We start from the raw sequence: 27,218 nt of genomic DNA, 5'->3' as shown, positions 1-27,218 counted from the left end.
CCTGATATGAAGAGCCAACTCATTAGAAAAGACCCTGATGCTGGGAAAGATTGAAGACAGGAGGAGAAGGTGATGACAGAAGATGAGATGGTTGGATGGCATCACCAGTTAAATGGACATGAGTTTAAGCAAGCTCTGGGAGATGGTGTAGGACAGGGAAGCCTGGTGTGCTGCAGTCCATGAGTTCGCAGAGTCAGACTTGACTGAGCGACTGAACAACCACAATCAAAGCATAAAGTTTTCAATTTTGATGAAGTTTTTATCTGTTTTTTTCTTTCATTGCTCATGCTTTTGGTATCATATCTACAAAGGGTTTGTGTAACTTGAGGTCATGAAGATTTACTATGTTTTCTTCTAAGAGTTTCATAGTGCCTTAAGTTTAGGTCTAGGATCCACTAAAACTAATTTGAGGGGATGAAGTAAGGAAGAGGTCTAACATTCACTCTTTAGCATATGGAAATCTAGTTGTCTGGGCACCATTTATTGAAAAAATTTCTTTATGGATTCTACATGATTGGTTCTTAAACGTTATAAATTTCTGCCTTTTAAGATGTGACATTAAATGAAACAACATGTATGAAAGTGCCTTGTATCATGCAAGGCATAGTTGGCTCTCAACAAGGTCTTGGCTCCCTTATCCAAAAATCAGTTGACCATAAGTATAAGGATTTATTTCTGGACTCGCAATTCTGTTCCATTAATCTATGTATCTATCCTTATGTCATTACCACACAATCTTTTGTTACCAAAGCTTTGTAGTAAACTTCAAAATTATTCTTTTTCAAGACTGCTTTGGCTAATCTCGATCTCTTTCATTTCCATATGAATTTTAGGGCCAGCTTATATATCTCTTGTACAAAAAAGCCAGCTGGGATGTTGACAGGAGTATGTTGAACCATAGATCATTTGAGGGAGTATTGCCATCTTAACAATATTAAGGCTCCTGAACCAGGAGCATGGATATTTTTCTACTTATTTGTCTTCTCTAATTTCTTTCAACAAAGTTTTTTACTTTTCAGGATACTGTTTTTTCACTTCTTTTGTTAAATTTATTCCTAAGTATTTTATTCTCTTTGAAGCTAGTATAAATGGAATTGCTTTCTTGGGTTCATTTTTTGATTATTTATCCCTAGTATGGAGAAATAAAATGGATTTTTTGCATGTTGATCTAGTACCCTGAAGCCTTTATGATCTCATTTTTAGTTTAATACTTTTCCAGTGGGTTTTTTAGGATCTTTCTGTATACAGAATCATGTCATTTACAAATAGAGATAATTCTGCCTCTTCCTTTTCAATCTCTAATGCCTTTTACTGAGGCCTCCTTTTAAATGGAATCTTCAGTAGTTATGTTTAGTTGTCTGGCCATTTAGTTGTCCTGCCATGTATTTTTTTTTAATACTAGTAATTTCACATTAAACATACACAGACTAATGTATTAAGATCCTAATATGACAATTCTAAGTATATACTGAGTTTAAAAGGATTTTTTGCATTTTTTAATATTTTATATATATATTCTAAAATCTAGGGGTGCTACAGAATGCATATAATGCAGAAAAAATTGAAGTTTTCATTCTGATATTGGTAATTTAAACCTTATTAGAAACTTGAATGTTTAAATATATCTTTATCCATGAATTTAAGTATCTTGTTTTTACTTTTTATAATTATTTTTAAAAGAAGCTCTAGTGTGGGTAATTCTAAAACTTAATTTAGGTGCAAAATATAAACAGCATAAAAATAATTAGGTATCTTTATAATTATCAGCATTGTGTATTTAAGTTATAATATACAAGGGTTAAAACCCTTGTGATTGAAAATATTAAATGAACTAAATCATGATAAAGTCCTTTTGGACTCTGATAAGCCAGGACATTATTCTGTTTCCCTTGCTGAACACAACCAATGAAAGTTTGTATCTCTCTGATATCTTCATGGTTTTCTTTGCTGTCTGCTCACAATATACTTTATTATTTCCTTCTTAATACTTTAAGATACCTTTAGCAAAAACAATTTGAGTGACCATCTAAATAGGTATAGCCACCAAATTACAAAAAAAGGAGAAACTAATGGTAAGGTGGTTAAGGACACCAAAAGCACAGTGCTGAGAGTAAAATTATTGTTTCTAACTAGAAGATACAAAGAATTATACTGACTGAATCACTCCTCACTTTTCCATACCTTTTCAGTTTTCAGAGTTTTTCTTTACAGTATTTTATAAGGGGCTTCATGGAAGGAAAAAGAAGAGGAAGTAGTGTAGTCAGGGTTACAAATGAAAGGAAATCTATTTGGGTAAGATTTGAAAGGCATGTATGTTGAAATGCTTGCTTTGTTAATATATTAAATTCCTAAGTCTCTATAGTGTTTCATGTAATTTTATTCTCTAGATTGTTTTTTCCTATTACTCTGGCCATTATGTTTAACCTTTAAATTACAAAAGTTTAGAAAATCAGAGGTTTTTAAAGATCCCCACTAGCTTGAGTTAACAGAGCATCATGAGAATCCTGTCATGTCGTGTTTAACATTGCTCCTCTCTGTTAGCATGTATGTTGGAAATAGCACACTATTTTATGTCCATGTTTAGAGAGTATTTCTTAGGTAAGTCAACCAATAAGATGATCATATTACCTTTGGGATGCTCCTTAGCCTCACTGTAAGGATTTTATATGTAATGCTCTTTCATTTTGCTTGTTCCTCAGCAATTAACCCTGAGCGAATTGCTTACATTTCTTCGAGGAGCTGCTCGATTCCAGATGAGAGCTACGGCTGCCTTTCTTCGAACATTCCTGCACTAGAATTGATGGCTCTGTATGTGGCAGCTGCCATGCATGACTATGACCATCCGGGACGGACAAATGCGTTCCTAGTGGCTACCAATGCCCCTCAGGTAGGGAAGAACTTTTTCAGAAAGTCTAAGGAATGATTCTGAAATTTTACAGCCAGGCTACATTTCCTTTTGCACACCATTCTTCAGTTGAAGCATTCTGCTGTTGGATAAAACACATCTATATGACATGTGCTAAAGAGTTAGGGAAAGATAGTCAACTGGAAGATAAATAAAAATATTCCTAAAAGAATAATTCACTGTTTTTATGAAATTCTGGAGTCCTGTGCTGTCAGTATCTTTGCCTTTGATCAAATTGGTAAGATTTTGACTAGCTGGTAAGACTTACTCTTCCTTCTAGCCATATCCTTCATATGCCTAAAAACTATAATAACTGAGAATTGTTATTATTTTTGTTGCTGTCCTCTTTTTTCCTCTAAGACATGCCATAATATGCAATCTCTTAACTCAGCATATATTCATGTATGTAAAAAATCTTCTAGTACATTGATTTTGAATTCAGTATAGTTGATAAGGTGCACGGTTTCTTTAGGGTCACAATTTGCATAAGAGGTAGGAGTTTCCAACAAATGGATGCAGTAGTTTTAATAGCTTTAAATATTAGGACTTGGAACTAAATACAGGCAGCCCTCCATATCCAGGGGTTCTGCCTCCCTGGATTCAATCAACTGCAGATCAAAAATATTTGAAAATTTTAAAAATTACAGAAAGTTCCAGAAAGCAAAACTCAAATTTACTGCATACTAGTAACTATTTACATTGTATTAGGTATTATAAGTAATCTAGAGAAGATTTAAAGTATACAGCAGATGTGCGTTGGATATATGAAAATACTGCATTACTTTATATATATTTTATATGAGCATCTGCAGGGGTCCTAGAACCAATTCCCTAAAGATACTGAGGGATGGCTGTGCTTGGTTTTCAGCAGAATTTAGTGTGATGACTTAGCAACTAAAAGACAAAAACAAAGTATGGTTGTGAGTTTTTGTTTAGGCAGATGATTCCTGAAATGTCAGCTTTGTATTTCTGCCTGCCTGCCTGGCTTACAAAGAGCAAGTTGTCAATATTGTTTACTGAATTCGTCTTACTTCCTCACTTTGTTGCTCTATGTTCAAACCTCAGTTCTGATTCTTTCATCTTTTATAGCCATTCTCCCTGTTCCTCTTCTCATTTGTCTTTCTTTTCACACACTTCCAGAACTTAAAATATAGGAGATAGTTTCTCTAGCCAGAACAAGAATAGGATGCAGAGAGAGAAAATTAAAAGTGCTAGGTAATTCATTTTCTCTAATTAGACTTTATTCATAGCTCATGATTCCACAGGTAACTTTTAGATGAATTTCAATCTAGATACTGATGTTTTTCCACTTTCTAAGAAATGCTTTGGGAGACATTACCCACTTATAAGCACATTTCCTCATTTGCAATCCCACTCTACAAGAATCAGATGCCCATTTTCTCTAGCCTAGCACTTCATAATCTTTGAAAATCCTAGTTCTATAGCAAGTCACAGACTGGCATCTGGGGATGGAGAGACCTGAGCTTGATTTCTGGTTACCCACTATTAGCTGTGTGACATTAGGCAATTAACCCTTATCTTTCTGAACCTCAAAATATGTACCTGATGTGACCACGGGTACAAAGAGATAACATTTGGGAGGTTTTCTCCTGAATCAGATTATCACGTAGACAGAAATCATTTACTATTCTATTCCACTCTCTACTTTCATTCTCTTTATTAGCATTGAGTATAGGTGAGTCAGACTTGTGTATTACCTCTTCTTCAGGGATATTACAAGTTAGTGAATTCTAGTGTTATTTGTCTTGCAGATAGTGTAAAACAATGACACATGAATGTATTCAATAATTTATATGTTATGTACTCAAAACTGTTGTCCTGAACAAAATATAAACATAAAGTCTAGACACTGTCAATAACTATGTGTTATTTCTAAACTCTCATTGTTAAGGACAGCCAAGAGATGAAGCAGTAAGAAGGGCCAGAATGAAAAGGAAATTGATCAGAGAGTTCAGCTGTGAAAAAGTATAGCCTTTTCCCTGGTCTCCGTGCTTACTTCCTGATGCTCTTCAGTCCGGGTTCAACACACAGCAGCCAGAGGGGCCCTGCTCTGCCCTGAACCCTCACTGCTAGTAAAAGACAATCATTACAGTAGCTCAGAAGGTCCTACCGGATTTAGCCCCCATTAATTCTCCTCTTTAAACTCACTCAGGTCTAGCCTCACTGGGTTCCTTGCTATTTCCTCCTGTGTCCCAGGCACACTGCCTTTCTGAGAACCTGGCCTCTTTCTGTTCTCTCGCCCAGAGTGCTCTTTCCCTACACATCTGTAAAGATCACTTTGTGACTTCCTTCCACCTAAAATTTCAAAAGCTCCTCCATGACGTTCATTATGTTCCTCCTCTGATTTGTTTTTTCCACAGCAACGACCATTTAGCAAACTATGTATTTTGTTGTGTATATTTGAGTGGAATATAAGTTTCTATGAGGGCAGACATTTTTCTTTTATTCCCTAATACCTAGAATGATGCCTAGCACACAAAAGGCATTCAGGAAACATGTATTGAATGTTGAAGGATGCCTAATTTCTTTGCTCTGCCAGGCTGCTAAGCTTGTCTGAAATATACTCCACTGTTCCTAAAGTAATGAGGTTCACCAGACCTTCTTCAGCTAGTGCCTATGAGATGAGGACTCTTGTGAAAACTTGAGGCTTAACCTGGTTATTAGGTAATAAAGCAGTCTCTCTCATTTTAGGAAGCTCAGTTAAGTCTAATCAGGCCATAATTAGTGAAAGATATTATTGCTCTGGTGTATGATAAAAAGGGACAATAGGGCATAATACCACCAATAGGATCAAGCATTCTCCTTTCTCATGGTAAGGGAAGTGTGTGGTAAGACTCAGGAAGACTATTTTGAATCCTTGCCATAAAAGAAGGGGAAAGATTTAGTCAAGTTTATCCTGGAGGGACATCAGTATTAAAATTCTAAGAGATTTCTGAGCTATTCAAGTGAATGGTTGGCTGGAAGATGCTAATTAGTGATTGAGATATTATAGTTTGAATTGGGTTGGCCAAAAAGTTTGTTCAGTTAGTGAACACATTCAATAAAGTTCTTGGTGAAAATGAAATATATGTCTTTTATTTGTACTTAAAACTGAGCGAACATTTTGCCAGTGCAGTTGGCCAAAACATTTTGATCTGGGGTCAAAGGAAACAAAACTGAGAGCTATAGATCTGAGACAGTCATAAACATTTGTCCCTCCAAATATGGATCAAGATGGCAACTAAACAGGTGCATTTTTCCCCCTTTCCTCCTGATCAAAATAATAAAAGATAAAATGCATTACAACAGAGAGGGGTAGGCAGAAGGATATTATCACCAGTAAGTTAAAGAATTTCATACTGTTTTTGGAAAATGAAAATCATGTGGGCAAATATAACAAGATTAAAATACACTAGAAAGGAAGCCAAAGCTTGAGTGGAACCCTGGCAACTCCTGATGCCACTGCCCTTGTCTGCTACACACACACACACACACACCTCTCACACTCCCACACACACACACCTCTCCCATACGCCTTAAAGCAAGGCTACCGTGACTTATCTATTCACTTCTAGGCAGAAAACACATCTCTTAAATACTGAAGGAAATGGCCAGAAGAGATTTAGTACTCCAGAGTAAATCCTTCTCATTTTGGAAATTACACTGGTAATTCCAAAGCAAAACCTGCTAGGTAAACAAGCCCCACCCACATTAACAGGCCTCCTACTCATCCTTCCCAATTAAAGGGACTCAGCAGTAAAACATACACAAGGCTATGAGATGCATACTGAAGGACAGGCACTATTCTAGGCAATACTGTTGAACAAAACAGGCAGAAAATACATTCTTCCCATATGGAACTCACATTCTAGTAAAGTAAGAAGAAACCAACGTGTGTGTGTGTGTGTGTGTGTGTATGTAAAAGAGAGATGATTATGACATAAGTGCTAGGAGAAAAGTAAAACGGGAGGAGATGGTGCTGGCATAGAAGGATTATTTTCAAGTTAAGAGTTCTGTGTCCAGCTAAACTACAGTTGAGTGTTAAGAGCAAAATAAAAAGTCTTGGGTATACAAAGATTTAAAAAAGTCATGTTCCATCCATCCTATCTGAGAAAGTTACATAAAAATGTGTTTTAGGTAAAACAAGGGTGATAAACTATGACAAAGGGTCTTAGAAGATATAGGATTACCAGAAATTTTAGAATGTAGAACTTGAGAGTAAAGGAATCCCTAGATGGAAGCTGTTCATCAAAACTATTTCTTTAAAGAGAAGCACTTCTTAAAAAACAACAACAACAACAAAAAATGTAGCTGCATTGTTTCTGCTGCACCTAATTTGTTTACTGCCTCTATTGGATTTCCTTTTCAGTTAGGAATATTAGTTTTTTAATGACAACAGTCCTTCTTAATCCAAGATTTTTCACTTCAGAAAGATTAAAATACCTTATGACTGTGACCTAGAGATTTAACGTCTCCTTTTTCTTGTGGTTCAACAGGAGACATTTGTTCAGATTTGTCATAGTCTTCCTGTTTGATCTAAGTGTTTATGTCTGATGGGTTTTTCTTTTTGCTCATTTATTGAAAAGTATTTATTATTTGTTAAGATTAATTCCATCCTTTTGTATTAAACCTCACTCCATTTCAAATCTTTTTGACTCTGGGTAAAGGTAAACTTTATGACCAACTAATTTGCTTTCAGAGAAGGCAATGGCACCCCACTCCAGTACTCTTGCCTGGAAAATCCCATGGACAGAGGAGCCTGGTAGGCTGCAGTCCTTGGGGTCGCTAGGAGTCGGACACGACTGAGTGACTTCACTTTCACTTTTCACTTTCATGCATTGGAGAAGGAAATGGCAACCCACTCCAGTGTTCTTGCCTGGAGAATCCCAGGGATGGGGGAGCCTGGGGGGCTGCTGTGTATGGGGTCACACAGAGTCGGACACGACTGAAGTGACTTAGCAGCAATTTGCTTTACCATGTTAGAGAAGAAATTTGCTTGTGGAGATAAGGAAGATTCATAGTTAGAGAAAGCAGGTAGCAAGTTGTTTTAGCAAAAATTCAAAGAGTGTTAGTTACTGCAGCTCTGAATTAGGGGGGAAACTGTCTCCATTTTCTGGTTGTCAAGGTGTCCTCAGTAAAAGCCAGCTGAGGCTTCATTATCTGTTTTACCTGGAATGCTTTCCTCCCTGAAGTTAAGCCTGGCTTGTTGCTCTATGTGTGACCATCCAGTGTTCTTCCTAAAGTAGAATTTGCCTCTTCCTTACTGCTCCATGATTCTTGCCTCCACTAAGCCATGAGGTAGTCAATCAGTTTACTGGGGTCCAGGAGAGGCCTCCTTCCCCTTATTCTCCAGATGGGTTTTTCCTTCTTAGGCGATGACTTAGATGGCCTTTCCTCAATCCATTCCCCATATTTACCATGTCTTTAAAGCTTCTAGTATTGTGATTATATCTAGATTCTAATATTGATTCAGATCTCTTTTCATCCTCATTTTATATTTCTTTGGTAATGTCAAAGGGCAATTTGGATGCTGCAGGAATTCTGAACTACTGGTTTTTGTTTCCTTGTTTTTTTAACTGATCTCATTAACTGAGAGTTTAAGTCTGGTAGCTTTATAGGACACTCATTATGCACTGTGGTTTATTGACCTGGGAGTTTGATTACTTCTTCATGAACAAAGCTGTTCTGATCATTTATCAGTCTTTATTGGAGTTAAACATGAGTTAGTTAAATCACTTTTATATGTAAGTTGACTTCTTAGGAAGTCTTTGACGTTTAACATGTTCACTGTTTTAATTTGACACATACATTGTAATATGATTACCACCACAGCAATAGCTAACACCTCCATCACATCACATAATTAACTTCTTCATGTGTGTGTGGTAAGAATATTTAAAATCTAGTCATTAGCAACTTTTTAGTACATAATATAGGATTGTATAATCACAATGCTGTACATTAGATCTCCAGAACTTATTCAACTTTAAAATATATTTACTTGGCTGTGCTAATTCTTATTTGTTGCCCACAGAATTTTTTTTTTAATTCCATAATACGTAAATTTTATTGAAGTATAGTTGACTTACAGTGTTTCAGATGCTCAGCAAGGTGATTCAGTTATACATGAACCAAATTTATTTTTCAGATCATTTTCCATTATAGGGTTCTACAAGATTTTGACTGTAGTTCCCTGTGCTGTACAGTAAATGCACACAGGATCTTTGATCTTCATTGCAGCATACAGGATCTTTAGTTGTGGCATAGGGATCTCATTCTGTGCTCCCTGCATTGGAAGCGTGTAGTCTTAGCCACTGGACCGTCAAGGAAGTCCCATTCATCTTCTGAATGCATGTTTGTACCCTTAGACCACTGTCTCCCAATTTCCCCATCTTCTTGTAACCACCTAGTTCTACTGTAAATAGAGTTCAGTTTTAGATTAAACATAAGTGATATCAGCATTTGTTTTTTTCTGTCTAACTTATCTCACTTAGCATATTGTTGTCAAGGTCCCTCTAGGCTAGGATGCCCTTCTTTCTCATGGCTAACAAATATTCCACTCTATGTATATATATTGCATCTTCTTTATCTATTCACCCATTAATGGACATAGATTTTTTTCAACCTTTTTGTGACCCAAAGTTTAAATCATCATTGCTAACATTTAAATCAAATGATGTTTTTAAAAAATCAAACGGTAAATATCTATGTTTATATCTAGACTATAATTAATTTTTACAGATCTGTAAAATGACCTAATTAGGCTCAGAATATGCATTGTAGCTGAGATTATACAATATTTTTTTCTGTCTTTTCCCATTAGAAAGTGCTATGAAAATAGGGACAGTGTTTTTACTTTTCATTCTCAGCCTTTAGCACTAGCTATAAGAGCTCTTTTAATGATTACTATGCTTGGGGGACTTCCCTGGCAGTCCAGGGGTTAAGACTTCCCTTTCCAATGCAGAGGTGTGGGGGTTCGATCCCAGGTCAGACCTAAGATCCCACATGCATTGTGGCCAAAAAGGAAAAAGAAAACAATATATAAAACAGAAGCAAATTGGAACAAAATCAATAAAGACTTTAAAAATGGTCCACAAACATCTTAATTACTATGCATATTTAATAATTTTAAAAAACTTGTTAGAGATGGAAGAAGCTTTAAAAATTCTGTAATCCCATGATTTTTAGAATCTATATTCCCAAATCCTAGACTACTGAGGAGGTACCTTAGGGTCTTCCACTGAAGTGAAATGGGAAAAACAGTGACTAGATCTATACCAGTTGGACAGAGGATTTGTGCTTTTACCTGTTTGATACTTCTGACTCCCAGGTCCTGGGTCAGCTGGGAGTATAGGGTGTGCCTTTATCATACTTATGGGTCTCCAGCTCACTGTGCACAGAATATTCTGGGTTCCTCTCCTTCAGTCACCACCACCATTCATTCCAAGCTAACTAAAGAATAATAATATATCCCTAAACCTGCTCTCTCTGTCCCTGATGACTTTATTAACAGAAGCTTTATCTGAGAAGTTTCACTGCTTTAAGGAAGCAGACCTCAAGTATCAACTTTATATCTCTTGGTAGGCAGCATGGTGTCTGCAAGGAAGATGAACTTTTGGAGACAAATTACCCTTTCACTTACTAGCTGTGAATGCTGGAAAAGTGTACCTTATCCTCTTTGCACTTCAGTCTAATCCTTTATCAAATTATCAACCCTCTACACAAGTATTAAAATGCTTGGCATGTAATAGATACTCATTGTATTCTTCCAACATGATCCTAACTCTGTTTATTACTAAAGTTCAATATCTTTTGAGATGCCTGCCTCATTTTTCTTGTTCCTTTTTAGGCAGTCTTATACAACGACAGATCTGTTTTGGAAAATCATCATGCTGCATCAGCCTGGACTCTGTATCTTTCTCGTCCAGAATACAACTTCCTTCTTAATCTTGACAATGTGGAATTCAAGCGCTTTCGTTTTTTAGTCATAGAAGCAATCCTTGCCACAGATCTTAAAAAGCATTTTGATTTCCTTGCTGAATTCAATGCCAAGGTTTGTTACGCAAATTAATTCCTGGTTTCAAAGCAGAAATTATTGTCAGTGTTACTGACAAAAGGTATTTTTTTTTAACGTTAAGTTAGAATATCACTCATGAAGTCATGATAAATCTGGTAAGACAATATATATGCCAATATTAAAAAAATTATAACATGTCCAAAAATAACGATTGCTTGTGACATTTCCAGTTATGTCAGTTGAAGCTTTCAGGGACAGATTTGAGAAAGTTATGCACAGTGCCAAGTAAGGCATTTTATGAAATTAAATATGTGTTTCTAAGAAGCCAGTTATGCCTGCTTTGCTGCACCTGTTTCCCTTCTCCATGTTGTGAAGTGTTTAACCGGCTGGTGTGGGAATGGAGAAGTACTTGAGAATAAAGCACTCACTGAATTGCTGTCTGTTGGGGCTGCCCACTGCTTGCAGTCATCCTAGTTAAGAATAAGGCATTAAAAAAAAAAAAAAGAATAAGGCATAAACAGGCTGAAGTTGCTGTCCTCACGGACCTCACATTCACCATGAACTTGATCACTGCCTTTGTGTGATGGTGGTACTAATGGGAGCATGTTGTATCCCTCAGAGGTTGGGGTGAAAAACCATTGAGAACCACTGCTTTAGATTGCTGAGGGAAAGAGGCCCCATGTTTTGCAGGCAGGAAACCATTGTTTTCTTCATAACATCCTTGCCCTAAAGGAAGGTGTTACCTTCAGGGTAGAGGGGCTGGGTGTCAAAGGATTGCGCACTTAAACTCCTGGAAGGAGGCCTATATATGTCACTGTTGTGATATTGATAAATGTTTATGAAAAAAATCATTAAGACATCAGTTTGCCTTTAAACTTACTTCATGGCTGTGTAGCTCTAATTTAATTTTTATTTTTACTTAAAATTCATTTAAACGCTTAAGTCACAGTAAGTAAACAGAAGTTCTTTTTACAGATGAAAGATTATCTAGCCCAAAACTTTGGAATCTGTGTTCCTCAGAGATATCTATTCTGTAGTCTCAGGAAAATGTCACATGAGTGACACATGGGGAACAGCTTGCAGATCTTAGTTCCCTGAGCAGGGATTGAACCCACACCATGGCAGTGAAAGCACAGAGTCCTAACCACTGAACTACCAGGGAATTCCCTAGACTGCATACTTTCAGTTGTAAGAGCTCGCCTTTCTTTAACTGTTTTCTGTAGTGATGGTCTACATAAGAGTTCCTTTAACAAAAGAGGTGGATGCCAGGGAATTCCCAGGAGGTCCAGGTTCAATCTCTGCTAGGGAACTAAGATCCCTCAAGTCATGCAGCACAACCAAAAAAAAAAAAGGGAGGGGGGATGGTGGATGCCAATAAAAACCTAATATTACAGTACAGTTCCAAAGTCACTAATCTGGCCCTTTCACTTTATTTCTTACAAGAGAAATTTGAGTTCTTGAAAAGCATGGTAATTTGCCTGATAACTACCATTTATTTAAATAACAATGTTAGCATTTACTATAAACTGTGCATTTTTCATTCGTTAATCCTCAGGCAATATGACTAGATTGATATTATTTTTCCTGTCTTATAGATGAAGAAAGATAGACTCAAAGAGCTCAAGTAATTTTTCCAGCATTACTCAATGATTGGTAAATCATACTAAGGCAGGCTTTAGAACCATAGAGATCAGCTTCTAAGACTTGTATTCTTTCAGCTATATCATGGCACCTTTTGCAGTTAGATCCTTAAGCATTCCTTTCTGAGACAAATAGTTAAAATTCTTATATGATTTGCTTTTGCATATACTTATATATTTTATGTCATATATACTAATATGTACAATATATAATATACACAGATTACCATTTTCTGCAGTAATCACAAATACTGAAACTCATGGTTTGTTCTGCTTGTATAATACAGTGCTCTACTTCCATTGAAACAAAGCTGTAAATGACACTTCAAAGAGAAATTTAACCCATAGAGGTACATGTCATGGCACAAACAAAATTAAAAGAAATATTTATTATTGAAATTCCTTCCTGTCCAGAGGACAGGAAACAGTTTTAGATAATCCAGTAAAAAAACAAAAGTTGGGGAATTCCCTGGCTGTCCAGTGGTTAGGACTCCATGCTTTCACTGCCAGGGGCGAGGATTCAAACCCTAATCAGGAAACTAAGATACCACAAGCCAAACAGTGCAGCCAAAAATAAACAAAACAAAAAACAGACTCTTGTGCCCTCAGTACCTACAATAATTCTGTTTTTCCAATGATAGGCCAATGATGTAAATAGTAACGGTATAGAATGGAGTAATGAAAACGATCGCCTCTTAGTGTGCCAGGTGTGCATCAAACTGGCAGATATTAATGGCCCGACCAAAGTTCGAGACTTGCATTTGAAATGGACAGAAGGCATTGTCAATGAATTTTATGAGCAGGTAAGTTGAAACATGGGCTTGGTGGGACTTTTAAGAGCTGCCATCTGAAGACACTGCCTTTTGGATTTGGATAGCTACATTAAATACTTGAAATGAGTTGCTTTAATATTGGTTGAGTTGGTTTTAATATTGTCTCAGCTCCTTTGCCTTTGTTGCTAAAATTGAAAGACAAGAAAAAAAAAAGAAATAGCTTATTGTCAGTCTGGAGTAGGTTGAATGTACTCCAGTCTAGAGCTAAGGAAAGACTACATTATGATTCCAAGGTCTCTTTCAGCCTTGAAAACCTATATAACCTAAGCATAATTTATTTCCAAAAGAAGTTATTTAGTTGACTCAGCACACACTTAGACTGTATTTTTAAAGTATCAACCCATTTTCAACTCTGCTATAGAAAGACTGCCTTAGAAACATCAACTGGGTTGATGGGTTATGTAGGATGAAAGTCCTGGCAGAGGGTAAGAAATCAGAACTAGAAATGGGGACAAAGTAGATACTCAGTGGCTTTCAAGGTTCTAAGATATAAACATGCCCTTTTCTCATGTATTTTAAAATGTTGTCTTTAAAATAATCCTACTATTTTGCAGTCTTTACCTATTTTTTTGTACAATTTTGAGGCTCCCTACACTGTAGAAAAATACTGATTTCCCCACAAGTCTAATGTTACATTATCTCAAATACAAAATAACAAATACATACTCTTAACTGGAATTGTATTCCTTGGGAATCCTTACTAGACCCACTAATCAAGAAAGATCAAGATGTTTATCAAGTAAAACTTCTGAGTCAGGGCTTTCTCACCATGAGTTGCTACTCCAATAGGAGTGACGCACTGCACACTTATAAACCACGCACACTTATCTGTTACACCTTGTCACACTGTACTGAGTGACCAGCAAATGTACCATGTCTTTCACCTACCTTAGCTAAACATCCCAATAAAATAGTGTATACTCTGCTGTTTACAAGTTAACAAAATACCATACTGTGTAATTATGAAAACAGATTAGTAAAATGTTAGTAATAATCTTAGAATAATTTTCACTGATACATTTGAACTAAATTATGTATAATTTTAAGAAATAAAATTATAAATATTTAATTTGTAGATTGCAGTATGTATAGTGGTTTGCATATTCCTATCCTCATTCTCAGAGATAATTGAAGACTGCCTCAGGCTTCAGTTCATATTCACAAAAGAATTTTATGCTAGGGAAAATTCTGTCTTTATATTATCTGTAAAAACAGAAGTAATAAAGTGATAGAAAATGCCCATTTTAGACAATCCACTAATTCAGTGAAAGAAAATGAGATAATTTCATTTAGATGCATTTTATAGTATATCTTTAAAGTATAGAGATTAATTCTTATTAAGCAAATTTGGAAGCCATGCATGAGGTTGAATCCTGGCTCTTCTTCCTTACCAGCCATGTGACCTTGGGTAAGTTACTTAACCTCTCTGTGCCTCAATTTCCTCATTGAGAAAACAGGAATATTGATGGTACCTACCTCATAAGGTTGCTTTGTGGATTAAGTGAATTAATACATGACAAGTTCTTAGAACAGTTTTCTGACACATACGTGCTCAATAAACTATTATAATTCCAGGTCACACACACACAAAAACAATATTTCAAACAGTTTCACTTAATCTTTCTAAGTTTCATTATTCCTGTGTCAAAGGAGAAAAACGATACACTTGATAACCCTAACACACAGTGGTCATGAAGGTTAAATGTATATAGGAAGTCAGCCCTCATCAAAACCATCAGATTTCCTTCTCAGTCTTGTTATGCTATTCAACTTTCTTTAGATATGGATGCAAATTTCTAACCTTGCTCAACCTTTTACTTTTTTAATTAACTTTATTAACTTCATTATACTTTATTAACTTCATATACTTCATTTATTTATACTTCTGTAGCCGTTACATCAGGCTTCCCTGATAGCTCAGTTGGTAAAGAATCCGCCTGCAATGCAGGAGACCTTGGTTTGATTCCTCGATTGGGAAGATCCTCTGGAGAAGGGATAGGCTACCCACTCCAATATTCTTGGGCTTCCCTTGTGGCTCAGCTTGTAAAGAATCCTCCTGGAATGCGGGAGACCTGGCTTCGATCCTTGGGAAGATCCCCTGGAGAAGGGAAAGGCTACCCACTCCAGTATTCTGGCCTGGAGAATTCCATGGACCATATATAGTCCAAGAGGTTGCAAAAAGCCCATTAAATGCCATGGGCTTAGAAAAGCCAAACTCCTATTTAAAAGTCAAATGTATGAAACTGTAGAATCCTATGAATAAACCCACCTAGATATATTTTTAAAATATTATTAATGTTCATCCTCACAGGAAACAAAGCCATGTGAGTTTTTTAATCTTGGGACAGTTTCTGGTTGTCTCCTCAGGATTGTGTTGGCTCAGCTCAGATACACACTGCTTGCCTCCAGCACTTGTGCACTGTGAAGAGTATTCACCCTCCACCAGTTCAGATACTCGGCACTAAAATGTTAATATTGTTACTACCATTTGAGGACTGCTCAGCACTGGGCTCAATGTATACTGCTTGTCATCCTATAGCAGCCCTGTAGATGATTACTCACATCTTACACGTGCATTAGGCATAGAGCTTGCCCAGCACCACACAGGCTGTAGGCAGCAAAGGAGGTTCTGAAATCACATGTGTCTGATCTCCAGCTGTGCTCTCCAGAAGCCTGGGCACCACAGATGGCCCACCAGGCAGTTGGGGCAAATCCTCACCTCAAACACAATTGCTCTACCTCTGTCTGTTTTACATACTGAGTTTTCTAATGTTGATTCATTAAAGGGTTCTGCTGTTACAAAAAAAGGGAGAAGATGTTGAAAAGCATTAGAAAAAAAATCACTCTACATTTGAGGTACAACTGCAACAAAAAATGTTACTATTATACCATCTCCCCCCTAGGGGGAAGAGGATCTATGTCTGATACTATAAAATTTTGACAATTTATATAGAATTTATATATTCTAGTAGTATAATTTTGATTTGTTCATAACTATTGGCTTAACTTAGTTGCAAAGATGTATATTTTTCTTGCTGCTTGTGTATCAACCATACTGGTTGACTGGGAGTGTGAGAATAAAGTCTTGTTTAGGATTTTTCAAATAGTAGAAAAAGTTTTATAGTTGGAATGACAGAGTAATTTTCATTGATACTTCTAAAAATTATTTTGAGTTAGACTGTTCTTGATTAAAAAAACCTCAAGGTAATTTTAACAACAAAGCTCAGTGGTTCTTTCAACAGTTAAAGATGTACTTTCCTTTTTAATATGATCAGGGAGATGAAGAAGCAAATCTTGGTTTGCCCATCAGTCCCTTCATGGATCGTTCTTCTCCTCAACTAGCAAAACTCCAGGAATCTTTTATCACCCACATAGTGGGTCCCCTGTGTAACTCCTATGATGCTGCTGGTCTGCTACCGGGTCAGTGGATAGAATCAGAAGAGGACGATGATACTGAAAGTTGTTATGAAGAAGATGCTGAAGAATTAGATACAGAGGATGAAGAAATAGAGGACAATCTAAATCCTAGTAAGAATATAGGGATACTATCGTTTCTTTAATGTTATTAATTACAAATGTCCATTTAACTTGGATTTGGGTCTTTCCTTTTAAAGATACAGTAGTTATATCTTAAGTAAGTACTACCTATGCAGACTGAATAATCTTGGTTTGAGTAGCTACTGCTTGGGTACCATGTGAATGCTGTCATACAGTAAGCATTCTGAGTTAAAGCAGCATCTCCGGAGATGTTGTCCTCCAGCCAGTGCTCTTCAGCAGGCTCTGCCTGTGCATGCATGATGGAGCTGCTGCCAAATCTGAACCTAGGTGAGGTGGCTGGTCTCAAGGACTAGGCCTCCTTTGCCTAACCCCTTCTCACACCATGCACCCCTATTAACATACCTTTCATATAGACTTGGGAATAGTTCATTCAACCCAGTTGGAAGAAGAGGAAAATACATACTCTCTTGACTCTAAGGAAAATCAAGCTTTATGGCATTATGGCTTTGACCTACCAAATTGTAACGCATAGTTTTTCTATATAAAGCAATATAAACCAATGAGTATAAATGGAAAATGAAAAAGACATTGTCACCTTTGCAACTATAAATTAAACTCGTTATTTGCTCTTTAAAGTAGGATTTAAATTATATCTAGCTGATTTTTTTGTTTCCCAAGCATGCTGTATAAATCAGAACAGATAACATAGTGTGGAACAAGATAATAAAAGAACTTTTCCCCACCCTACCTTGTATTCAGCAGTAGCTTAGTGAAGAGTAATTGTATGGCATTACCATCTGATGTCATCTTGGGAAAGTTGACTTCTAAAAATTATTTATACTCACCAAAATTTTGATAATTGTGTTTAATTCAACACATTTTTAAAAAGTCCCTTAGAAGGATGGTTTTTAACTTTGCATTATTTATCATTTGAAATTTCAATACTATCCTCCTATCTCCCCACAACTCCCACCTCCCACCATCTTCCCTAATACCTTAACTTATTTTTATCCATAATACTTAACACTGTCTCACACACGAGTGTCTTGCTTCTTTGCTTATCTAGGTCTTCCCACTAGAAAGAGCCCCATGGTACAGAGATTATTTGTAACTTTAAACCCAGTGCTTAAATAAATGCCTGGGATGTAACAGGTGCTCAGATATTTATTGAATGATTGAATCATATTGCTATGATTAGAATACACATGTGTTAAATTTCACAGAACCACAAAGACGGAAAGGCAGACGGCAAATATTTTGTCAGCTAATGCACCATCTCACCGAAAACCACAAGATATGGAAGGAAATCATAGAGGAAGAGGAGAAATGTAAAGCTGATGGGAATAAACTGCAGGTGGAGAATTCTTCCTTACCTCAAGGAGATGAGATTCAGGTCATTGAAGAAGCAGATGAAGAGGAAGAGAGACAGTTGGAATAAAAGAAGAAGCATGTGGAAGAAGTGCCTTGGGCCATGCCTTATGTCGATGTCATTGCCCAGTGCTCACCACCGCTCCTAGGTTGACAGGCCCTAACACTGTGAGAGGATCCTTGCTGTGCCAGCATTTCCCACTCCCATGCACTTTTTCACCACACGGACGAAAAGTATCCTTAAGAGCTTGGTTTCAGTTCACTTGTGTTGCCAAGCCCATACTTAGTGCTTTTACTGGTGTACAGATACTTTGTCATAATACAGCTTTGCTGAGTAGAAGGCTTTTATTGTTCATGAGGCAGGAGCTGTACCTAAAAACTCAAGTAATTCACTGTAGTTTCCTAAGTGGCTAACTTTCTGCTTTTTTAAAGACGTGATTTAAAAAAAAATAAACAACAACAAGGGAATTCCACTCGGCGCCTTCACTGCTATGGCCCAGGTTTAATCTCTGGTTGAGTTCAGTCCCTGGCCAGGGAACTAAGATCCTGCAAGCTGCACAGCACAGCCAAAAACAAACAAAAAACCCCCCAAACAAAAAGCCCCACCAAACAGGATTCATATTGTATTTCCAAATGTGTCTTTTATGTCTTTGCTTTGGGGGAGGTGGGGAGGAGCAGTCTCTATCGAAAAAGAGAAATCCGGTGTTGCCTTTCTGAGGGGTCTGTTTAATGCAGTACACTGTTCAGTGTTCTCCAGCTAGGTTTACCGTGAAGGACTGAGTAACCTTTGTTATATTTAACAAAACCCAGGTGCATCAATTTTTGATGCTTTTTACTGTTTTGTTTTTTAAAATCTACTACTACGTGTATGTTCTTTCTCAGAGTATTCAGGTTTGCCTTGGACATCAGAAGTCTGAATTCCAGTCTTATCAACTTTATATTCCATGGTTGAATTTTAAAGCTGTTTAGGTTTAACAGTGAAGGAATTTTATTCTTTAGTCGAAACTGTTCTTATTTTTCCTCTTGCTCAGGATTAGTATTTGTAAACATTGAGTTTAATATAAACACAAATTTGTCAGAACAAAAACCTGTCCTAATATTGACGTTAACCTTTCATGAAACAAGCATTATTCTCTCTTCTTGAATTTGAGACTAATTAAAGCCAAGGAAAAGGAGATGTCTGTCTTTTGCCTTACTACAAAAATCAGATGTAATTAATCGTATCAGAGATAAAGAACAAATGAAATAGTGTGTGCTCTAAAGGTCACATGGTGAATAAGTAACTGAATATGTGCTGAATCTTTAGATCCCTATCTTGGGTGTCATGTGTTTAGTTACTATAAAACCCATGTTCATCTTTCTGTTAATTTCCTTCTGCCTTGAGACTCCATGACAGAAATGACCTACGACTACTCAGTACATCTGGAGCCCAACTACAAGTCTAGTTTCTGAGATAAAGTAAATGATGGGAGTACTTATTTAACTTTTATATTAAAAGTATTAAATATTTTGGTAATATCATTTACACAAAAGCATATTAAGATAATTAAATGGACCATATTTACAATGTTTATAAACTTGTTAGGGTCCAGATATATACCCTAGTTGTGAAAATTTTTTGAATATATAAAGTACCAGTCAGAATGATAGCAAGATGGTAGGCCAATATTTTCCATTATTCTTAGAGACCATATTATACTTTGAATCCATGTGGCTTTAGAAAATAAGTTGTGTAGCATTTTTCACTTTCCAAGATAACTCCTTTCTTAAAATTAATTTTTATTAGCATATGGTTGATTTACAACGGTGTGTTGGTTTCTGCTGTGTGGCAGACTGAGTCAGTTATACATATACTCACTCTTTTAGATTCTATTCCCATATAGGTCATTACAGAGTATTGAATAGAGTTTTCCTGTGCCAGGTAATTCCTTTATGATGTCAGCAAGCAATTTCTTAACTGTCTAGATTATATAGCTTACCTGAAAGATTTCAGTTAAAGACCCATCGAAGTGTTGAAAGTTTTGATCCTGTATAATATCAGAATATTTAATGACTCACTAAGCTTTATTTATTTGATACTTTGAGTGCTGAACTCCTTCCTACTATTTTTGCTACCATTGTCACATCATTGTAAACTGGTCCCTCATTACTGAGTAATAAAATTTTATCTAATTTATTGAGTTTGCCCTTACAGTGTATGTATCCTTTGCTTCTGTTTCTCTAGAGTACATTTTCTATCCTGCAGAAATATATTTCTGCTACTGCAAAGTACATATATATATAAATTCATACACATGCATATGTACATAATGAGACAAATTTCCTTACTATTTTACTAAAACATTGTATTGGGTTTTTTAATGTATATTTTTATTTTCTCAAAAGAAGCATGTTTTTATGCTATTAAATGATATTACTGAAAACTCATTAACTAAGTTAACCCTTAAATTATTTAACCTTTACTAAGTAATTGACATATATTAAAATAACCCAAATACTAAAGAAGTATTCTTCCTGAAACTTAAATTCATAAATTATAAGAAATGAATGTGAGTGTGTTAAGTATAAACAGCACTAGTAGATGGAATCTTACTTGAGAAATTGCAGCCAGTCATATTGCAGGTCTTATTTTAGTTATTAATGAATGAGACTAATTTTTTAATTAGAATCACTTTCATCATGAATTCGCTGTTTTAAGTCACTGGTCTTATAAATAATCTTGTAGTGCTATAATATCTGTGTGTTTACTGACATTTTTCTCCATAAAAGGCTACTTTTTAAAGTTACTTCATGATTTGAAGACTGTTCTCCTGCTCTTCTCACTCTTATGCTGTTGAATTTTTCTACTTATTTTTATAAGAATCCTAGGAATTCTGGCACTGCTCCAGTCTCTGTCTATATTGCATCATCTCATTGGAACAGCCTTCACAAAGGAGATGAGTAGAGCCAACCCTTTCTTTACTGTAGCTGCCAGGCCAGTCAGGTGGGGGCCCTTCATGAAGGTGGTTCATAAAGGGCCTTTTAAAGCACACACAACAGGACACTTAAAACCCTTTCAATTTTTCCCCATTTCCCTTTGGAATAAAGTTTAACCTATAAGTGACAGTTAGATTCACATTTTGTGAGGATCATTCAACTAACATACCATGTTGAGTGGAAGAGTAAGATTAGATATGGGGAGACCTCAGTGATATAGATAGATAGCAAAGTAAATGGACTTGAGATTTAAAACATAGAATCAGTCTGCCCCAATTAATTGGATGTGATGGTAAGAAAAATGATGAGAGTAACTTTCAGGTTTCTGATCTGGACAACTGTCAGTGTCATTCACAGAGGTAGGGTATGCCAGGGAAGGAGATTTTGGGTGTGATAGGTGTGTACGTGTTCTGTTGGTTCTGTCTCTCTCTGGAGAACTTTGACAAAATCGCCAAACACAAGGAAACCAATGTAAGAAAGAATAGCAGAAATAGCAGATTTAGACTTCCCAATATCTTCACATTATACATCACATTATCAAGTGAAAGTGAAGTCGCTCAGTCGTGTCCGACTCTTAGCGACCCCATGGACTGCAGCCCACCAGGCTCCTCCATCCATGGGATTTTCCAGGCAAGAGTACTGGAGTGGGGTGCCATTGCCTTCTCCCACATTATCAAAAAACAATACAAAATAACGATGTATGAAATGTTTAAGAAAAGAAAACATGGAATGACAAAGGTGAACAAACAGTAAGAAATTTTAAAACCATCCAAACTTCTTGGTACCAACAATGGAAACCAGAAGAGACTACATTATCTTCTCACTCACGATGTGTTAGGTGTTATTCTTCGTGATTACTTCAGTATGTGATAAAAAAAATATGCAAGGTGCTTATATCACAATCCTTATAATGTAGGTATATTTTTGTCGCAACCCTCATAGGTATATTTTTGTCACAACCTTTGTAGGTATTATTATCTGTTGTGGAGGGAGGAAATTCACCAGGTACATAAAACAAATGTACTTATCTGTTAGTCTCAAAGACGCATAAATCAAAAGTTGGTAGAACTAGAGAAAATTGACAAATCTACAACTCAAGCAGGAGACTTAACACTCAGTAAGTTAAATAGACCAGAAGTTAGTAAAAATATAAATAGCACAATGAACAGTCTTGATTTGTTGGACATACACTGAACCTCAAATCCAACAAAGAATATTTTCTTAAACATTGAAGGGACATTTATAAAAGTTGAACACAGGAACTGTATTCAATATCCTTAATAAACCCTAATGGAAAATAAAAAAAAAAAGTTGACTACATGCTTGTCTATAAAACAAGTTTCAATAAATTTCAAAGCTGTATCAAACCATGTTCCATGATCAGAAAACAATTAATTAGAAATAAATAGCAAAGAACTCCGAAAACTATGAATGCTGGATAGATTAAAGAAATTGCTCCTAAATAACTTCAGAGTCAGAAATGGCAACAGGAGGGTGCTAGTGGTAAACAGCTGCCTGCCAATGCAGGAGATGCGAGAGATGTGGAGTTCGATCCCTGGGTCTGGAAGATCCCCTGGAGAAGGAAACAGCAACCCACTCCAGTACTCTTGCCTGGAAAGTTCCATGGGCAGAGGAGCCTGGTGGGCTACAGTGCTTGGGGTCATGAAGAGTCAGACACAGCTGAGCACATGCGCGCACCCATTTCACAGGAGAGGAAAATAAGACTTGACAGAGACCACATGACTAGAAAGTGAAAGAAGAGGACAGATGGGAAAACTGGCAAGGAACTCGAGAGAGAAAGTTACAGCCCTTTCTCTGTCACTAACGTAGGTAGATGACCTTTCCCTCTTGGCCTGTTGCTGCACCTGAGAACCTTGCTCTGGAGAGGTCCTTCGAGTTCTCTACTATGAAATGTTCTCATTTCCTTTCATAGCCTTTCACAGGCTTTTCATCTGGGAAGCTTTCTAAACCTGATGCCCAGGCCACAAACCAGACCAGTTTAATCAGAATGTGGAGGAAAGGGTGGAACTTGGGTATCGGCATTTTGCAAAAGTCCCACGAGATTCCAGTGAGCATCCAAGGTTGAGAACCAATAGACTAGAAGTGCTTGAGGGGCAGGCATGAAGGAGGAACACCCAGATCTGCCTTACTTTGCCTGTCATCCCCACCATCATCCTCTATCACCTGCTCCTCAGGTAGCTCCTCCCTGTCCTAGGGCTGCTGCTGAAGCTCCGGTCAGGATACACCCCTTAACTGCTTTCCCCTACATCTGCTGTCCCCTTCCTGTTGATGGCCCAAAGGGACTCTGCAGGTTAAACATTCACAGCCAGGAATTCCTGAGCGCTCCTGTGGTTAGGACTCTGTGCTTCCACGCTGGGGGTATGGGCTGGATTCTTGGTCGGGAATCCTGTAAGCTTGGGGCGGGGGGAGGGAAAAAAATTCACAGCCATCTCTAGCTGCCCTGGGATTAGTCTGTCAGACGATGGCAGAAACTGCTCTTGCTCCTGATTCTAATGGAATAATTTACAGTAAATGGTCTCCTAAGAAGCCCAGTCTCCTTAGACAAATGGAGGTAAGCAAGGACTGCCTCTAATGGGATGAAGGACCAGAAATGAGCTGTCCAAATGGAGTAGATGTCGAAGCAGCTGCTGTATTAAATGAAAGTCACTGAAGGCTTCAAATCCTTCTTGTTTACTAGACACTCCTGGTGAGGAGGTGCAGCAAAGAGACCCGCAAAACCCAAGCTTCAGGCTCCAGGGTGGGATTTCCAATTAGAAAAGGCCCCAGGAGAGGTAATGTTGGGGGCAGAGGTCCCCAGTTCCCCGTTTACTTCCTATATCCTTCCGTTACCCCTTCTTCCCACCCTCACCCCTGCTCTGCCCTAGTGTCTGAAAAGATTTCTTGGAGTCTTATTCTTACTCAGTGTAAGAGGGAATTTCTGTTCCAAACCCCTCCTCTGGGCTGCGGTGTCCTCCACTTGAGTGTAAGAGCAGCTGAGATTATGATGCCTGATACCTCCTGGCACTGTTCCATTCTGGGAACCAGGACTCTGAGGAGTCACTAATCAGGAAACATTTATCACGTCCATAACCTTTCCCATTAAGAGGGATGCTGCTCAGCACTGTTTATCCATTATTAATTCACTCTTTCAACAAATATTTATTTTCAATACCCACAGGTGAATCTCATGTTTCTTATACAAGTAGTGTACAGCCCAAGAGCAGAGATAAGTATGTGCACATGGCAGGACACTCACTGGAGCTGCAGCTCAAATGCTACACAGAGATGTCACTGACAAAAATCCCTTATCGATATGCTCAAGTTCATGCTCATTTGATCAGGGGCAACCACATGGATCTAGAAAAGGCAGAGGAACCAGAGATCAAACTGCCAACATCCGTTGGCTCATCAAAAAAGCAAGAGTTCCATAAAGACATCTACTTCTGCTTTATTGACTATGCCAAAGACTTTGATGGTATAGACCACAACAAACTCTGGAAAATTCTTAGATATGGGAATAGCAGATCACCTGACTTGCCTCTTGAGAAATCTACATGCAAGTCAGGAAGCAACAGTTAGAACTGGACATGAAACAACAGACTGGTTCCAAGCAGGGAAAGGAGTTGAGTCAAGGCTGTATATTGTCACCCTGCTTATTTAATTTCTATGCAGAGTACATCATGAGAAACGCTGGGCTGGAAGAAGCACAAGCTGGAATCAAGATTGCTGGGAGAAATATCAATAACCTCAGACATGCAGATGACATCACCCTTATGGCAGAAAGTAAAGAGGAACTAAAAAGCCTCTTGATGAAAGTGAAAGGACAGTGAAAAAGTTGGCTTAAAACTCAACATTCAGAAAACTAAGATCATGGCATCCAGTCCCATCACTTCATGGCAAATTGATGGGGAAACAGTGGAAACAGTGAGAGACTATATTTTTGGGCTCCAAAATCACTGCAGATGGTAATTGCAACCATGAGATTAAAAGACCCTTGCTCCTTGGAAGAAAAGCTATGACCAACTTAGACAGCATATTAAAAAACAGAGATATTATTTTGCCAACAAAGGTCTGTCTAATCAAAGCTATGGTTTTTCCAGTAGTCATGCCTGGATGTGAAAGTTGGACTATATAGACAGCTGAGTGCTGAAGAATTGATGCTTTTGAACTGTGGTGTCAGAGAAGACTCTTGAGAGTCCTTTGGACTGCAAGGAGATCAATCCAGTTAATCCTAAAGGAAATCAGTTCAGATTCTTTATTGGAAGGACTGATGCTGAAGCTGAAACTCCAATACTTTGGCCACCTGATGGGAAGAACTGACTCATTTGAAAAGACCCTGATGGTGGGAAACATTGAAGGCGGGAGGGGAAGGGGACAACAGAGGATGAGATGGTTGGATGGCACCACCGACTCAACGGACATGGGTTTGGGTGAACTCTGGGAGTTGGTGATGGACAGGGAGGCCTCATGTGCTGCAGTCCATGGGGTTGCAAAGATTCAGACACAACTGAGCAGCTGAACTGAACTGACTAAATCATTATTTGCAGTATGTAAGGAGACTTCTGGGAGGAAAAAGTTAGACTGCGGTCATTCCCCTGGTTGATGTGATGACTATCTTGCACTTATACAAATATCTAATTGTTATGTTGCACTCATGAAACAAATATGCCGACTATGGCTATTAAAAAAAAAAAAAGACCTAGTAAGTGGTGAGGGGAAACCAGTATTGTAGACGCAGACACTTTCTGCTTATGTGTGCCAGACTAATTTCTAAACCCCCATCTGCTGGCAGACATTGGACACTTACACTGTATACATCTATTACACTGAATACATCAATTTCAGAAATGGACAGGACTGAGTTTGCCTGTGAAGGTCCACCTGTTATAGCTGAACTTGGCAGGAAAAGGTAGACGTAATACCTGCAACACCTTAACCCTCTGAAGACAACACTGAGACAATTTAGGGATTGAATGAGAGAGAGAAAATAGAAAGGTCTGATCGCCTACCTTTCCTTTCTGGAAAACATTCTGTCTCCAGTGGTTTAGACCACCTTTTTGGAACCATATGACCTCTGGCCACAGTTGACTGATTTAAGAATTTACACCAAACCCAAATTCTAACCCATAGATTAAGCTTAGTCCATCACATTCCTCCTCAATAATTTGGACTAGTAAGGAACTATCAGATAAGAGATGCTGGACTAAAAGTTCATTGCAATGGGTCTAATTCATATGTTGAAACCTAATCCCCAGTGTGGTGGTGTTTGGAAGTGGGCCTTTGGAAGGCAGTTAGGCCAAGAGGGCTATTATGCACAGAAGGATTAACATCAGAAGTTGAATAATGGGAATTCCCTGGCAGTCCAGTGGTTATGACTGCCATGGGCCCAGGGTTCAATCCCTACTCAGGGAACTAAGATCCCACAAGCTCCTTGGTGCACCCCCTCAAAATTTTTTTTTTATTAATGTAATTAAGCACATTAACCAATTAAAGGAGAAGAAAGAGTTACTACCTTGATAAATGCAAAAAATAATAAAAGTCAACCATTTAAGAAAAAGAAGAGGAATGAAAAAAGAATGGATGAATGGAAGAGAGGGAAAAAATATAAACCTAAAATGTAAGTTTGGGGGGGTATGCATCAAAGAAATGATAGTGTCCCATATTTAACAATGAAATGTTAGTCATTCCCTTAAACAGACAGGAATGCTCACCATCACTTTTCATCAGCACTCTACTGGAGGTTTTAACCAAAACAGTAAGAAATAAAATCCATAAAAATTGGAAAGGACAAAACATACCAGTCATTATTTATAGACGATATTATTGTCTAATAGGAAATCCCAAAGAATTGAGAAAAAGAATTAAAGTATTCAAAATAGAAAGTTTAGCATTATTGTCATATAGTATTCTACTGCATTTTCCCCATCAGCTCAGGTGGTACAGAATCTGCCTGCAATGCAGGAGACCAAGGTTCACCTCTG

At 37.5% G+C, this 27,218-nt stretch overlaps 1 protein-coding gene across 1 annotated transcript in view; it reads left to right on the top strand.

Moving 5' to 3' along the window:
- PDE3B (phosphodiesterase 3B) overlaps positions 1 to 20,437 on the top strand; it is a 179,644-nt gene extending 159,207 nt beyond the window's left edge. Inside the window, exons 12-16 of the mRNA XM_069554317.1 lie at positions 2,700 to 2,887; positions 10,755 to 10,958; positions 13,204 to 13,365; positions 16,671 to 16,923; positions 18,117 to 20,437. Coding sequence (XP_069410418.1) covers positions 2,700 to 2,887; positions 10,755 to 10,958; positions 13,204 to 13,365; positions 16,671 to 16,923; positions 18,117 to 18,331 — 1,022 coding nt within the window. The 3' untranslated portion in view covers positions 18,332 to 20,437. The remainder of the gene's footprint in view (positions 1 to 2,699; positions 2,888 to 10,754; positions 10,959 to 13,203; positions 13,366 to 16,670; positions 16,924 to 18,116) is intronic.
- Positions 20,438 to 27,218: the final 6,781 nt, after the last annotated feature.

Source organism: Ovis canadensis, chromosome 15, assembly GCF_042477335.2.
Source record: "Ovis canadensis isolate MfBH-ARS-UI-01 breed Bighorn chromosome 15, ARS-UI_OviCan_v2, whole genome shotgun sequence".
Lineage (NCBI taxonomy): Eukaryota > Metazoa > Chordata > Mammalia > Artiodactyla > Bovidae > Ovis > Ovis canadensis.
Note: the sequence above shows the minus strand (reverse complement) of the source record. Positions and strands in the feature narration are given on the sequence as shown.